Source organism: Panthera uncia, chromosome E1 (genome assembly GCF_023721935.1).
Source record: "Panthera uncia isolate 11264 chromosome E1, Puncia_PCG_1.0, whole genome shotgun sequence".
NCBI classification, from domain to species: Eukaryota; Metazoa; Chordata; class Mammalia; order Carnivora; family Felidae; genus Panthera; species Panthera uncia.
In genome coordinates this window covers 9,368,670-9,384,365 of record NC_064814.1, presented here as the reverse complement: position 1 = coordinate 9,384,365, position 15,696 = coordinate 9,368,670, and the positions used below count along the sequence as shown (strand labels likewise).

At 47.8% G+C, this 15,696-nt stretch overlaps 1 protein-coding gene and 3 non-coding genes across 5 annotated transcripts in view; 2 read left to right on the top strand and 2 right to left on the bottom strand.

Moving 5' to 3' along the window:
• The window catches only part of LASP1 (LIM and SH3 protein 1), a 50,726-nt gene extending 35,105 nt beyond the window's left edge, over positions 1-15,621 (bottom strand). Inside the window, exon 1 of one of the 2 annotated variants that reach the window (XM_049635909.1) lies at positions 15,516-15,621. Coding sequence is in view for 1 of the 2 variants with exons in the window: in XM_049635908.1 (XP_049491865.1) it covers positions 3,697-3,765 (69 nt within the window). In the remaining variant the exon portion in view is untranslated. Of the gene's footprint in view, positions 1-3,696; positions 3,940-15,515 lie in introns of those variants that run through there. The other variant, XM_049635908.1, reaches the window with a different exon arrangement.
• TRNAC-GCA (transfer RNA cysteine (anticodon GCA)) lies at positions 4,640-4,711 on the top strand. The gene has a single exon. It is a non-coding gene; the product is annotated as a tRNA-Cys (tRNA).
• On the bottom strand, positions 6,317-6,388 carry TRNAC-GCA (transfer RNA cysteine (anticodon GCA)). The gene has a single exon. It is a non-coding gene; the product is annotated as a tRNA-Cys (tRNA).
• TRNAC-GCA (transfer RNA cysteine (anticodon GCA)) lies at positions 8,963-9,034 on the top strand. The gene has a single exon. It is a non-coding gene; the product is annotated as a tRNA-Cys (tRNA).
• Positions 15,622-15,696: the final 75 nt, after the last annotated feature.

Sequence of the window (15,696 nt, the reverse complement as noted above, 5' to 3'; positions counted from 1 at the left end):
CCACGGTTTCCCTAGTCACAAAACCCAGATGTCCAGTGCCAATAAGAACCCTCTCAGCCCATCTCCAGGCACCGGCAGTGCCCTCCACGCTCTCACCCACAGCTCCAAAACTACAACCCGTTCCACTGAAACCCCACTCCACAGAAAGGCAAATGGAGGCTGATGGGGGCAGAAGCAAGGTCCTCCATACTTGGTTGAGGCTTGGGCCAGCCACTCTCCCTCTGGAATCACGGTGCAGGTAGGGGAAGCGGCTGCTCACAGCTCTGGGTGAGCGGGGAGTGAGCCGCATGACCTATCTGAGCCTCCGTTTAGGGGGTTCATAATTCAGAGGAGCAATCGCATCGGTTTTGTGAAGACTGAAGCTGACACGTCGCAATAAGGAGTAGCTCCTGTGAACGGATGATCACAAAGTGATCGTGGGGTTCAGCTGGGAAAATGGGGCACCACGGCTTCATGGACCTGCCTCCTCTTCTGTGTCTAGCCCAGCCGCCTTCTGCCTTGCTGCCCCCTGGGGGTGTGGAGGGGTGGCTCAGACCACCAGAGGAGGAGAGCCCTCCCAAAGAAGCAGTCCAGAAAAAAAAAAAAAAAAAAAAAGCATTCCAGGGGAACTAGCAGCCTACCAGTCCTCTAGCCTTCCTGAATATCTCCACCTGTTTTCAGGAGCCTGGGAAAGCAAGCCAGGGGAGATTCTAGACAGTGCACAGGTCCCCGGATACAAATGCTTCCCAACAGGGTTGGGGACAAAACTCCACCCTTCTCAAAATGTAGAGGACGTGTCAAGACACAGACTCTCTTCCTCCCCAAACGTTCCTGCGGCAGTCATTCAGAGAGCCTGGCACAAAGCAGGTGCTCAATAAATATTTGTCGAATGAATGAGTGAATGAGGTCACCCCATTTCTCCCCCCAACTCTAAGCCCAGAAGTCCTCTGGGGAAGCACATTTCGACCTCCTTCCTCAAACATCGTCATCAGCAATACATATTTATTCAGCGTGCACAGCATACTGGGTACTGCAGGTTGGGGACAGGGTGGCCATCAGAGGTGACATGGCCTTTACCCACTTAAGCCTTCGGGAGATAAGGCTCAGGGAGGAGAAAAGACTAACACCAAGGACGTGGCCTGTGCTCTGGGTCACATCGTGAGCTATGTGCCATAGGGAAATCATAGTGAAATGAGTCTAATTTGACTCTCTCCTATAAAATGGCAGGCCTTGGGAAGTTGGTTAGCAACCACACCTATGGGACTGAATGTTCCCCCCTCCCAGGTCTCGGTCCTCTGGGCACCAGGTCCCTAGTCCAAGTGTCTGTCCTTACTGCCTGAGGAGGGTTACATGGAACAGGTCTGATACCTAAATATTCTAGGCCTCCTGCTCAGTGCAGGGGGTGAGGTCTCCCCAGGGCCACCTCCTGTAAGGAGAGCTCAAAAAAAGAGGAGGAAGGGCACCTGGGTGGCTCAGACAGTCAAGCGTCAGACTCTTGATCTCAGCTCAGGTCTTTACACTAGAATCGTGAGTTTGAGCCCCTCACGGGGCTTTTTAAAAAAACCTCCTTCCCAGGGCAACCCCACCTGCCCCCACCTGCCTGAATGTCCTCTTCCAGCTAGGACAAGAGAACCCCCAGGGGAAGGCACTTTGTGGGATCACTACCCTCTCCCCTCTGGCACACAGCACTCTCAAAAGACTTTACGAGGGAGCTGAATGTGGGGCTGGACCGACTATCCCAGAAAGATAGGGAGGGCACAGCCTATACCACATCCCCTTCTGGGCACTTTAGTACACTGTCCCACCTCCAAGGAAATGACATCATTCATACCCATCTGACAGATGGTGAATACTGAGGCCTAGAGCCATTCATAAAGCTGGTGGGAGCAGACCTGGAACTAGGATCAAGTCTCCCAACTCCTGGCCCAATAATCCCTCCACCATACGTTGCTTCTGCCTTATACAGGTGAAAGAGCCCACAGCCTCTTCCCAGTCCATGACAATGGAGAATAAGAGAGGCACATGAAATGCAGAGGCCAAAATCCCTCCCCACCAGGGGAAGGTAAAAATCCCAGATGCAAGGACAGTCTGTTCTTTAGCTAGTGCCTCCTAGCTCAAGTCCTGCCCTCCGGAGGCTGGCATGGTCTTTGGGAAGGTCAGCACCCACATCGCTTGTGTTCATGATATAAGCCCTCCTCTCCTCCTGCCCAGCCAAGACCAGGAGAGACAGAGAAACAGCAGCAGCCCTATATACTCGATTCCCCCAAGAGCAAGTTCAAATGTATTTCAGGACCTGGGAACACAATCCCATCTCCCTGATTCAGAGGCTAAAGATCACTGAGAAAGGGTCAATCCCAAAGGGGAGGGAAGAGACCAAAAGTATCCAATGAACTATCCTTTCCCAAATAAACCCTGGCTCCAGGTGTGCAATGAAGAAGTTGGCCCCAGACTTCTGTACCCCTCTTCCATCCCATGCCCCCCAACCCCTGCCAGTTCAGACAGTTAGGAGGGAACATTTGGACTTGGAGCCAGCTTTGGGAGGTGGGCAAAAGGCATGATGAGGAGGGAGACAAAACCACAGAGGCTTCTCCTCCAGAGTGGGGAGAAGATGCAGAGGGGAGGCATCGCCTTAGTATCTTAGGGAGCTTAAAAGACCGGAACCTACCCCAAACTGCTGGAAACACCTAGTTCTACTCTCCGCCCCCCTCCAAAAGTGTAATAGCAACCAGATGAACAAGTCCAGCATGGATGGGGGAGACGACGCGTAAGGGCCCCCAGGGGACCGTGAATTTCCAGAAGGCCACCTTCCCCTCTTCCTAACACCTCCCCCTTTTCTTGGCTTCCCCTGAACTCAGCCAACCTCACCCTCCGTTGGGGAAACCTGCTTTGAAAAGTTAGCTCTTTGTTCTACAAGCCAGTCTCAGGCTCTGAGCACAATTTCAGGAGATCTCTGCAAAGCACCCCCACCCACCCTACTCCAGCACCCGACCCCGCCCCGCTCTGGCTGGGCAGCCCAGCCCCGGGAGTTGGCTTCTAATTTGAGGTGGGGGCTGGGAAGCTATAGAGGAGGTCTGCTGCTAGTCCATTAAGCGTTGAACCACCGAGGGGGGTGCAGGTCGTCCAAAAAAAGGGGTCTCACAGAGGGGCTCGGATCCTTATCCGAAGCCCAGTTCACCAGATGCAACATTCGCCGGCTGATAGCCCCCGCCCCCCAGTCTCCAGGCCATGAAGTCCGGCCATTTGCGGCCAGAGCTGAAGGTTTCACTGGGCCCCCCAGCCTCTGCCCCGCCCCCCCCCCGCCGCCCCCTCCCTCTCCCCCTCCCCCTCCCCCAGCGCCCCGCGCTTCCGCCTACTTGGCGCTCAGCGCGCCGGGGAGAGGGAGCGGCCGTCTCCTCTCACTCTCCCGGCCCTAGGGGGCGGGACTGCACCCCTAACCTTCCCCCACCCCGGGGCCTGGCCTCCCTACTCCTCTTCCGTCCTCCCAGCCCCAGGGCACAGAGCCCACTCTTCTCCGGTAGTGGCCCTCCGCCACGCGCGGACTCCTCGCCTTGCCGCAGATCTCCCGGTTTCCAGACTGGGGTCTGTCCCCATACCCTGTGACACCGCCCTCCTTCCCTCCTCCCGGGATCGCTGGGATGACCCGGCCCTTCTCTCCTCCCCTAATCTGGAGCATTGCTCGGGGATCGCAACGACGCGTCTCCGGATCTCGGGGCTCACCTTATCCAGACAGTTCACCTTCTCCGTGGGGTACACAATCTTGCCGCACCGGGCGCAGTTGGGATTCATGGCTCCGGGAAGGGCTGGGGCGGGGACGCCCGAGCTCGCGCGCGTTCTCTTTTCCCCGGAGCGAGCTGGCGGGAGGCGGCCGCGGCTGCAACTACACAGGCAGCGACGACGGCGGCTGGAGCTAGGGAACTGGCCTCCGCCTCCGCCCTCCTTCCCCTAATAAACACAGCGGGGAGGAGGGGCTGCACCGGGGCGGGGACGCGCCGCGGGCGCGGACAGGGGCGCGCGCGGGCGGCGCGCTCCCCGGGCGACGTGGGGCTGCGCGGGGGCGGATTCCGGGGAGGGCTGCGGGGCCGGGGGCGCGCGTCTAGGTGCGTCGGGAGGGTCCCGCGTGCCCGGGCGCTCTCCAGCAAAAGGTGCCCGGGAGAGGCGCGCCCCGAGGCCAGGGGCCCTTTGGCACTGGAGACGGCGCGGAGCCGGTCTGGCTGCACATCTGGGGAGCCCGGGCAGAGAGAGGCGCGCAAATCCCTCGCACCCGTCTAGGGTGGGGCTGGAACGCTCCGGAACGCCCGACTGGATTCACCAGATTCGGGGACTTTCCTTTGTGCCCGTAGGTACCTGGTGTGAACCTGCGGACGGAACGGGAAGCCCCTGCCCCGCCCCTCAGCCTCCCTTCCCCCCACATCCTTTTCCACAATCGTAGGGCGGAACCCGTCCCTACCGCCGGGACACTGCGCCTCGCAGCCCGAGCTAGTTCTACCCTTCCCGCGCTCTGCCCTGCAGCTTTCCCGGGGTTCTCCGGGTCCGGACACCTCTGCTTTCCCCTTTGGCCCCCTTTCTTCCTTCATTCCTTTCCCCTTACTCTTTCTCCCTACCCTCAGTGTAGCAGTGTCTTAGCATCCAAAAGAGCCATCTCCAAACGCAGCAGCGGCGCGGGGGTATAGCTCAGTGGTAGAGCATTTGACTGCAGATCAAGAGGTCCCTGGTTCAAATCCGGGTGCCCCCTTCGTGGCTTTTCCTTCACTCTGTGGTAAAGTAGTTAACAAACTACTGGATCTACTTTTAACATTGGATCCTAGAGTAAAAGAAAACAGAAAGTCGAGTTTTGTAAAATGCCTTCCTCATTTTCCAACCGTTAGCAGAAAGCTTTCGCTTTTGCTTTGTACCCAGCAGAAGGAGGAGTGGATGTTCGCACAAATCAAGTACAAGAAGCTGCGCCCAAAGTGTCGGGATTTCTGGGGCGGCCGCCAGCCAGCCGCCTCGCATGTGTCAGGCAGTTGGAGGCGCCAGGGTCAGGGGACAAGATTACTCCCCGATTTTGGCTTTCCGTTTCCGATGGGGGAGTTGGTCAAGAGAGGGAAACCCACAAATTAAGCCTTTCTCCAGCTTTCTTTATTAACGGTGTCATAGACCTGTTGTGTTTGCCCTTCCCAAAAGCGCTTCAAATATGTCAAAATGGCGAAGGCACACCCATAGGCTCATTTTAATTTACAAAAATAAAGTTACAACCGGATGCAAACTGATATACTATTGCAGTGACTCTCAGACTTGAGTGTGCATCACAATTACCAGAAGAGCTTGTTAAGACACCTCCAGTTTCTGATTCTGTAGGCCTGGGGTGGGACCTCAAGAATTTGCATTTGTAACCAGTTCCTGGGTGATGATGCTGCTGGTGGTGGGGGGACTACATTTTGAGAACCACTGAACTAGTAATAGGAGGCCATCGAGTTTCACAACCTGAAGGCGGGACAGATATCTGTTATCAGATCACTGTTGGGCCACAGGGAAATAATAAGAATTAAAGCAGCAATGGCGTCCCCCTTGACTAGATTTTGCCCAAAAAAAGGAAAAATAAAGGAGAAAGGGAGAGGCATGCTGCCTGGGTCAGGGGGCAGCTGTGATATTTTAAACCCGGAATCTGGTTGTGTCATCCTTTGGAGCCCCGGGGGAATGCTGGAGTGCATTTTTCCTAATGGCTCCCATAACTGAGAAGCGTCAAGAGCCTGGACATGGAGGCTGTTGTCCTGGTGCAAAGCCCAGTCCCAAGAAATACCCAGCTTTTCACCCTTTTCCTGGACACCGGGCCTCAAACTTACCACCTGTACATTGATCAGACCAAAGCTCTGCCTTTGAGCTAATGTAAAGAAAGAGAACGCCGTCTACTTTTGACCTATCTTCTCTATGCCCTGGGTCTTAAACTTCGTGACCACATAGATAAACCTTCCAAACTTGGACTCTCTTCCCCTAGTCCTCTCAATTCAGAGTATGAACTAAGCAAAATAATATTGCCCTGGCCGGGCACTCCATTGTTACCCAAAAAGAAACTATAACATTAAACCAATAGATCTTGAACAGAACAGTCTCAGGAAAATAGTTCTGCGTCTTCTTTCTACCCACAGGGATTCCACGAGTTTGGGGTATGTAGTAAGGCTTGGCAAAGTAATCCCTATTCAACTTCCGGGGTGTTGCTCTTTGTTTCTCAGGTACAAGAGACAAGTACTTGCTGGGGGAAATCAGCCAAGTAGAAGAGACAAGGATTCCAGAGTTTCAGATTCAGAGAACCCTTAGATGTCTGGGTTATACCTGACTGTGAAAAACTTAAAAGTAGCCAAGGGGGCACCCGGATTTGAACCGGGGACCTCTTGATCTGCAGTCAAATGCTCTACCACTGAGCTATACCCCCTCTGCTGGCAAGAGCTTGGTAAATTCTTTTCACTGCAATCCTAAAATTTTCATCCTGAATATTATTTGTTCAAAGTTGGTTTCTTCTTACTAGATAATACTGAAATTTTTAATAAGGATGAGCAAAACTAAAACACCAATAGAAGACACGGCATTTTGACAGGATGTGAACTCAGGTACCATTCTGCCTTTTCCAAATAGGCTCAATTCTGTATCCACAATCCCACCCATCTCTTTACCCAAAGAAGTCAGAAAACAACCTTTTGCAAAACCAGATAGGGAATCCTTTTCCCTGGTCTCTCTAAAAAGAATACAAACATCAGCTACCAAGACACCACTGAGAAACCTTCGCTGGTTGCACTCTCTAGTGGTCCCTCCCTCTTTTAGTGGACCCAACTACCCCACTTTAGGTGCAGAACACGCTGTCTGTTCTCACGCCGAGTTTATAATTTAATGAAGGCAAACTGGACACTAGAAAGTTAAGATCTGGAAGAGGTGAAAGAGACATTTGGGCACCTGACAGTTGGCGGGCACTCTAGGCAGTGGGAATGATTACCGCAAAGGCGCCAGGACCAGAGAGGTTGGAGAGGTGGACAAGGAGAGAGCAATTCAACATAGCTGGACAGTTAGCCAGGGCCATAGAGGGCCTTATAGTCCAAGGTAAGGAGTCTGGATTTTATCCCAAATGGATGAAAAGCCAGCCTTTGGCCACTTTTGAGCGGGGATTTGAAATCATCACCCACACTGCTGTGGGGAAGATGTTTAGGGACTCAAGAACTGCATAGAGAATACGTACAATGGGATATTATTCAGCCTTTAAAAAAGAAGAAAATTTTGCAATATTTTACAACATGGGATATCATGCTAAGTGAAATAAGCCTATCATAGAAGGACAAACACTGAGTTATATGAGGTACCTAAAACAGTCAAACTCATGGAAGCAGAGAGTGGGATGGTGGTTGCCAGGGATGAGGAAAGAGACACGGGGGAGTTGCTAACCAATGGGTGTAAAGTTTCAATTACACAAAATGGGTAAGTTCTAGAGACCTGCTATACAACATTGTGCCTATAGTTAACAATATTGTCTTGCACACTTAAAAATCTGTGAAGAGGGTAGATCTCATGTTAAGTGTTCTTACCACGATAAAGGAAAGGAAAAAGATGGACACAGAGAGACAGGTTAGGATTCTATTTCAGTAGTGCAGGTGAGAGATGGTGGTAGTATCTTAGATTACAACAGTGTATTTATTTCCTATTGCTGCCATAAACAAATCACCACAAACTTATTTCCTTAAAACAACACAAATCTACTATCTTATACTTCAGGAGGTCAGAATTCCAAAATCAAATTCACAGGGCTAACCTCAGGTTGACATGCCTGTATTCTTTTGGGAGGCTTTAGGAGAGAATCCGTTTCCTTGGCTTCGGTTGCTTCCAGAGGCCACCTGCATTTCTTGGCTCATGGCCCCTCCCTCCATCTTCAAAGCCAAGGTAGAACCTCTCACCCTCTGATCTCTGCTTCCATCCTTACTTCATGTTGGTAGCTTGAAATGGGCAGGTGGGAGTATTTGCGCCACGGGAATTGGCAAATGCTGTAAATCGGGTCCTTTGAAGCCAGTTGTCAGCCATTTACCAGCACAGCACTACTTCTGATTCTGATTTTCTCGAAGAAGGAAGAGGCCAGCTCTTCAGCTAAGAGGGTGAGGAGAGAGACGATATGGAAGGTCTGAGACAGGAGAAAGTGTGTGAAATAGTCACTTTGGTGAGAAAGTGAACCTAGTCAGCCAGTAGTGTAGGAATACCAGAGAGGGTATTTTGAGATTGATGAGTTGACACAGGACTCGTGAGCTCTCCTCCAACAAAATTCAGCTGCTTGGGTGCCAGTTTGGTGTAATCAATGTGAGAGTTGAGTTTAATTAGGATTGTGGTTTGGCTGGCAACTACAAACTAGGCTTACAGTGAACCAGGCGCTGTGCCAACTACTGTGGGGGAATACAAGGACGAATGTAAAGTGATCCCTGCCCTCGAGGAACTTACAGTCTAGTTGGAGAAACAAGATCCGTACTCCAAGGGGAAAACACTACTGGCAGTCGAGAAAGCAGATGCAGAGTAGCGGAACTGCAGACACAGGTGCTGGATAAAGAAATGAAGTCCCCGACTCTCTGGTAGTGAGAAAGAAGAAATGGACGGGCAATCACAGCTAAAGGAAGAGCTTTCCAACCTAGGGGAAACCTGTTGATGTTTGAAGAAGCAGGGGGAGAGGAAATGACTGAAGATGCTGAGAACTGAGACAATAGAAGCTCATCTGGTACAGGAGCAGAGAGGGTCAAAAAGGGCAAGGGAAGCACTTCCTCTCCTGCACACAGCACTGGACTGGGGGATTCAGTGCAGCTCAGGTTGCACGCAGGGAGGATGGCACTGCTAGGAAGAATCTTCCCTTGGTTCTTTGTATCACCCTGGGAAACTTGAAATCATCGGTTTAGTCAATCATAGGTACTAAACCGCTATTAATCACCAGAGAAGTCTGGTCAGTGAACACTACAATTAAGGTATAATCCCTTCATCTTTGGCAGAGGGGGGTATAGCTCAGGGGTAGAGCATTTGACTGCAGATCAAGAGGTCCCCGGTTCAAATCCGGGTGCCCCCTGCCACATTTACTTTTAAGCCTTACTACCATCAAAATAGTAGGAAAAGGACAATGACTAACCACACAGGTATCTTGTCCATTCTGCAGAATGTCCTGGGAATACAGCAAATATAAACTACAGTGGATTTCAGGTTCTATAATACCTGAGTCAACATGCAGACAAAGGAATTATCATACAAGCTGGTACTGTCTGCAACCGTTCCAGGATCAGTGGATAGCAAATGGTGGCCTGGGGACTTTTTTGGGGAGTGGGGGGAGTCTCTGAGGCCCTTTCTAGCAAGAGAAAAGGTAATCGTATAATACGTTATTTACCTGTTTCTTGTTCTTTCATGAGGTTACAGTAGAGTTTTCCAGAAGTTACATGATGTGCTATCATAACAGAATAAGTGCGGGAACATAAAAATCCAAGCTGCCTTTCATTAAGCCAGCCATTAAAGGGATCTCCAGAAGAAGGTAAAGCAGTCACTCTTACTGTTTGGAAAAAAGTAGCTATTTTTCATTTTAAGACGTTAAGTATTTTTAAAAGGCAATGGACTTATTATTATCATAAGTGCATTAAAAAATACTTACATACATTTCACAGTTTAAATGTCTGGTAAATATCGATAGATATAACCTATATAAACAAAAACTCTTTGGGGCCCTCAATAACTTAAGAATGTTAACGGGTCTTCAGATGAAAATTTGAGAACCACTGCTCTGAGTAAAGAGGTGGCTCAGGGGCGAGCGTGCTGGGGTTGTGAGATGGCACAGGGAAGAGATGACATTTGAGCACAATTTTGAAGAATACGAGGATAAGGCAAGAATCCCGAAATCCTAAGCCATATGGTGTTGCTGGAGAGTGAAGTCTAAAAGGCAAGGTGATAGGAAATGAGCCCAGAGAGGAGGAAAGCCATTTCAGGAAAAGACTCCAATACTGTGCTTAAGGAGCTTGGACTTTATTGTATAAGCACTAGTGGGCCAGCAGAGGGTTTTAAGCAATGGAATCTTATGGTCAGACACTGGTGGTAGCACCTATTTAGAAGGCTAACACAGGGGAGCCTGGCTGGCTTCGTTGGTAGAGCATGTGACTCTTGATCTTGGGGTTGTGAGTTTGAGCCCCATGTTGGATGTAGACTTTACTTAAAAAAATAAAAAGGAAAGAAAACTAATACAGGCAGAAGAGCAGATTTCCTGGGGAAATGATGGTTTCTGTTTTGGACCTGGCAGGTTTGAAGAGCCTGTGGGGTAAAAGTATCCCAATCACCAATTCCATATATTGGCTAGAGCTAAGCAGAAATGTCTGGCCTGGAGATATAGATGGGGGAAGTGATCAGCATAGAGATGACAATTGAAGCTCTCAGGATGGGCGTGATCACCCAGGGAAGTACAGGAGGAGAGAGCATAGTGACTTTGAGCCTGTGCTTTGGAATCAGCCAGGTTTGGGGTGGTATTTCAGCTCTGCTTTTCACAAGCTATGTGGTCTCGGACACATGGCTTAACCTTTTTATTTCTCAGTTTTCTCATCTGTAAAGTGAGAATAATAATACGAGGGTTATTGGGAGGATCCAAGAAGTCACATTCTAGTAAAATGCTTAACTCAATGACTAGTACTCAGTAACATTCCATAAATAGTAACTTCTATTGTTAGTAGCATCATGGAAACCATGGGTGAAGAGTGTTAAGAAGGTGGGAATGGTCACAATGTGAAATGCTGTGGAGGTCAAGTAGGATAAAGACTGAGGAGTGTCCTTGGATTTTGAAAACAAGTAGGTCATGGTGACATTTCTAGTATAATTTTTCAACATATATAATTTCTAGTATAATTTTAGTCATGTAGTGAGGACATAAGCTAGATTACAGGAGTTCAAGGAATGTGTGCATGCAAGAAATAAGGAAGTAGAGATTAATCATTCCCAGGCCTTTGGTTTTCATGGACCATTGAAATTACACACACACACACACACACACACACACACACACACACAAAACAGTGGCATTGGGAGGGTGGAAAGCTGATATAGGGTTGTAAGAAATATTTTTAACACCAAAAAAGATGAAAAGAAGATAATTCCAGAATAATAGGCAGTCCTTTAAATTGAGTAAATGTAACTTTATAAGAAACACTATATATTCCAAATATTTCTAATTTTGCCGTAAGTGAATGAAAGCTCCTTTATGCAAGGATGCTGACATATGGAGATGATTGAGATCAACTTCTTCATTTGTTCAGCAACCAATCAACGTGTATTTACTGAGTGAGGCCCTATCCTAAGTGCTCAGGATGTACTGTTGAACAAAAAAAGAACATGAACCCAGGCTTTGTGCAACTTATAGACTAGTTATAGACTAGTTATAGACTAGTTGGGGGGAGGGGCCATTCAACAAAAAATCTTCAAATGTATATTTATGAATTGTAATAAATAGTATAAAAGACATTTTAAAAATTAAAAAAAAGAGGGGGATGCCTGGGTGGCTCAGTTGGTTAAGCATCTGACTTCGGCTCAGATCGTGATCTCACGGTTTGTGAGTTTGAGCCCCACATCCAGCTCTGTGCTGACAGCTCAGAGCCTGGAGCCTGCTTCGGATTCTGTGTCTCTCTCTCTCTCTCTCTCTCTCTCTCTGCCCCTCCCCCATTCACACAGTCTCTCTCTCTTTTTTTTTTCTCTCTCTTTTAAAAATTAACATTAAAAAAAAATAAAAATAGGGGCGCCTGGGGGGCTCAGTCGGTTAAGCATCCGACTTCGGCCTCAGGTCACGATCTCATGGTTCGTGGGTTTGAGGCCTGCATCGGGCTCTGTGCTGACAGCTCAGAGCCTGGAGCCTGTTTCAGATTCTGTGTCTCCCTCGCTCTCTGCCCCTCCCCGACTTGCGCTCTATCTCAAAAATAAACATTTAAAAAATTAAATAATAAAAAAATAGTATGAAAGAAAAATGCAGCATGTCAAAATAGCTTACAACAGGGGGACCTGACCTAGGATGGGGGTCAGGGCAGATTTCCCTAAGAGACATTTAAACTGAAATCTGAACTTTAGTAGACATGATGTACATGATCAGGGTAGGCAGGGTAGAGTGTTCCAAGCATGTGTGAGACTTGTGGGTATTCAGGAGCATGGACAGTATCTGGGACTAAAATGTCAACTCTTTGGAACAAAAGCAAGCATGGTGCAAGATAAGGTTGACAAGGTAGGATGAGGCCAGGTCAGGGCCGAGTAGACCACCATATGGATTTTAACTTTGATCTAAGAGCACTAGAAACCACTGGAGGATTTTCAGGAGAGTGACATTGTAATATTTGTATTTCTGAAAAATGATTCTTGGCCATGAGTGAGTGGGTGGAAGAGGGAGAAATAGAGGTCAGGAGGTATGCTAGGAGGCTTCAAAAGTAGTTTAAGTAAGAGATGGACCGTAGCAGGACTAGAGGAGATGGAAAGAAGTGGATAGACATGACACTGTTTTTTAAATGTTTATTTATTTTTGAGAGAGACAGACAGAACGCGAGTGGTGGAGGAGCAGGGAGACACAGAATCCGAAGTAGGCTCCAGGCTCTGAGCTGTCAGCACAGAGCCCAAAGCAGGAATCGAACCCACGAACCTCAAGATCATGACCTGAGCCAAAGTCAGAGGCTTAACTGACTGACTGAGCCACCCAGGCACCCCAACAGACACTTTTTTTTAAAAAAATTTATTTATTTTGAGAGAGAAGAAGAGCATGAACCTGGGAAGGGAAGAGAGAGAATCCTAAGCAAGCTCCACGGAACCCAATGGGGGGCTCAAACCCACAACTCTGAAATCAAGACCTGAGCTGAGCTCAAGACTTGGACGCTTAACCGACTGAGCCACCCAGGTGCCCCTAAGATTTATTTATTTGTTTATTTATTTATTTATAGATTTTTTTTTAATTTTTTAAGTAATCTCCACATCCAACATGGGGCTTGGACTCACAACCCCAAGATCAAGAGTCCCATGCTCTACACAGAGCCAGCCAAGCACCCCTACAACAGACCTTTATAAGGCAACCTGAAAAGGACTTGGCTAAGAGCCTCAGATGGACACCTGGATGGATGGTGGTTCCATTTATCAAGAGAGACACATTTGCTAAGGAAATCATATATTCAGAAACCCATGGAATTTGGCTGAGAAGTGAAAGAGAGTGAAAAATTGGTAGCTAGAGAAGTTGGTGGGATCAACTGAAGGCATTTTAAGAGTGATAAGAGAGATTTATAAATGTACAGATTTATAGACTTCTTAATGTTGAAGTGCCCCAGAGCTTAGCTCATGGTCTTTATTTATCCTTACTTTTTTTTTTTTTTTAGATTTTTAAATTTATTTATTTTGAGAGCAAGATTGTGTATGTGAGTAGGGGAGGGGCAGAGAGAGAGAGAGAGAGAGAGAGAGAGAGAGAGAAAATCCCAAGTAGGCTCCACACTATCAGCACAGAGCCTGATGCAGGGCTTGAACTCACGAACCATGAGATCATGACCTGAGCTGAAATCAAGAGTCAGATGCTTAACCAACTGAGCCACCAAGGCACCCCTAGATTTTTTTTATTTTGAATTAATCTCTACATCCAACATGGGGCTCGAACCTGCAACCCCAAGATCAAGAGTCGTTTGCTCCAGGTACCCCTATCCTTACTTCTTTATGATCTCATCCACTGTCATGGCTTTAGACACGGTTGACCCTTCAACAACATGGGTTTGAACTGCACTGGTCCACTTATATACGCATTTTAAAATATATATATATTGTAGTATTGTAAATGTATTTTTTCTTCCCTATGATTTTCTTAAATTATTATTTTTTAAGTTTATTTATTTGAGGGGGAGGGGCAGAGAGAGTGGGAGAGAGAGTGAATCCCAAGCAGGCTTCACAACAGCAGCACAGAGCACAAGGTGGGGCTCGAACTCACAAACCCATGAGATCATGACCTGAACCAAAACCAAGAGTCGGCTGCTTAACTGACTGAGCCACCCAGGCACCCCTATTCCTTACTATTTCCTTAATAACATTTTATTTTCTGTCTTATATTCTAAGAACCCAGTATTCTGAATCCAGTACATACAACATACAAAATATGTGATCAATTGTTTATGCTATTGGTAAGGCTTCTGGTCAAGTAGGCTAGTAGTAGTTAAGTTTTAGGGGAGTCAAAAGTTAAACATGAATTTTTGAGTCAGAATTTTAGGGTCAGAGCCTCTAATCCCTGAATTGTTCAAGGGTCAACTGTATACCTATATGCTAACAACTCCCAAATTTATAGATCTTTCTCTCCAGAACTCCAGGCTAATGTGTCCAACTTGTTATTTGAATTTTGTTTGGTCGTTTAATAGGCATCTAACTTAACATGTCCAAAATTGAAGTCCGGTTCTTAACCCCCAAATCTGTTCCCCCATAGTTTTCCCCAAGCCAGTTAATGGCAAGGCCATTTTCAGCTTGCTCAGACGTTGAAGGCCTTGGAGACATTTTGATTCCTTCCTTTCTTTCATGCCCCACATTTTGTTGGCTGTACCTCCAAAACACATCCAGGACCCGACCACATTACATTACCTCTACTGCTACCACTCTAGTCCAAATCACCATCATTCTTTCCTGAGTATTGCAAGAGCTTCCTAGCACATCTCCTTACTTGTAACTTTGTGTCCTTTCCCACAGTCTAGCTTCAATTAGAGTGATCTCAGGCACACTCATGCCTTAGGAAGCCTTCACTGGCTCATGACTATCTGTACTGCCCTTCCCTGCGAACTCCCTCACCTAAAATCTAATATCAAATAATCTTATTTGCTTTAATATCAGCTTCTCCCATGGAGCTCACACTGACCACATTGTTTCAAATTACAATTTGCCCCTCCACCCACTTCCTGATCCCTCTTACCTTGCTCTTTTACTTTTCCATGGTATGCATCATCTAACACACTATACACTGCAGTTATTGTATCTATTGTTTACTAATACCCACTGTCATTGCCACCCTAGCAGAATCGTTTATCCGTTTTTCCCCCTGATGTAGTCTAATGTATGCCCATGACAGTACCTGGCATAAAGTAGGTGCTCAATTAATATTTGAATATATCAACAGAAGGAAAGAGGCCAGAATGGGGAGGTTGAAGCTATAAAAGGGGTAACTGACATACCAGGATCCCTAAAATACAAATGGGTATGGAACCAAACACACACACACACACACACCCGCACACCCGCACACGGGATTATCTGCAGCGCTAGAAATGCTCTTCCCAATACCACATCCTTTTGGGGGAGGGGGGAGGGAACTTTCACATTTGTTTATTTTTACTCGCCATCTCTTTTTCAGCAGTTTTTTTTCAATACCACATCCTAAGGGTACCGTTTAGAGCTTTCTCGCTCGGTCCCCCACGCCCTGTGTTCTTCGGGGGCCCCTACACAGCACAGAACCTTTTAATCAATCATTTCTGAACTTCTAAGGTCCAGCGAAGCTCCCGACGCATATTACGTGCTCAAAAGAGGTTGTTGGGCAAATTTACCAATGTTTCTGTGCTCCCGACTACATTAGACTTCTTAAAAAGGAGACTCCGGACGTCACTCGCGCCAGCAGCCCTCAGCGCCGACACCGCCCACTTCGCCGCGAGAACTTAACCCTACGTCCAGCATTTATTACGTAATAAAACTGCGCCCTGAAGCGGTGGAGGGAAGAGGCGGATTGAG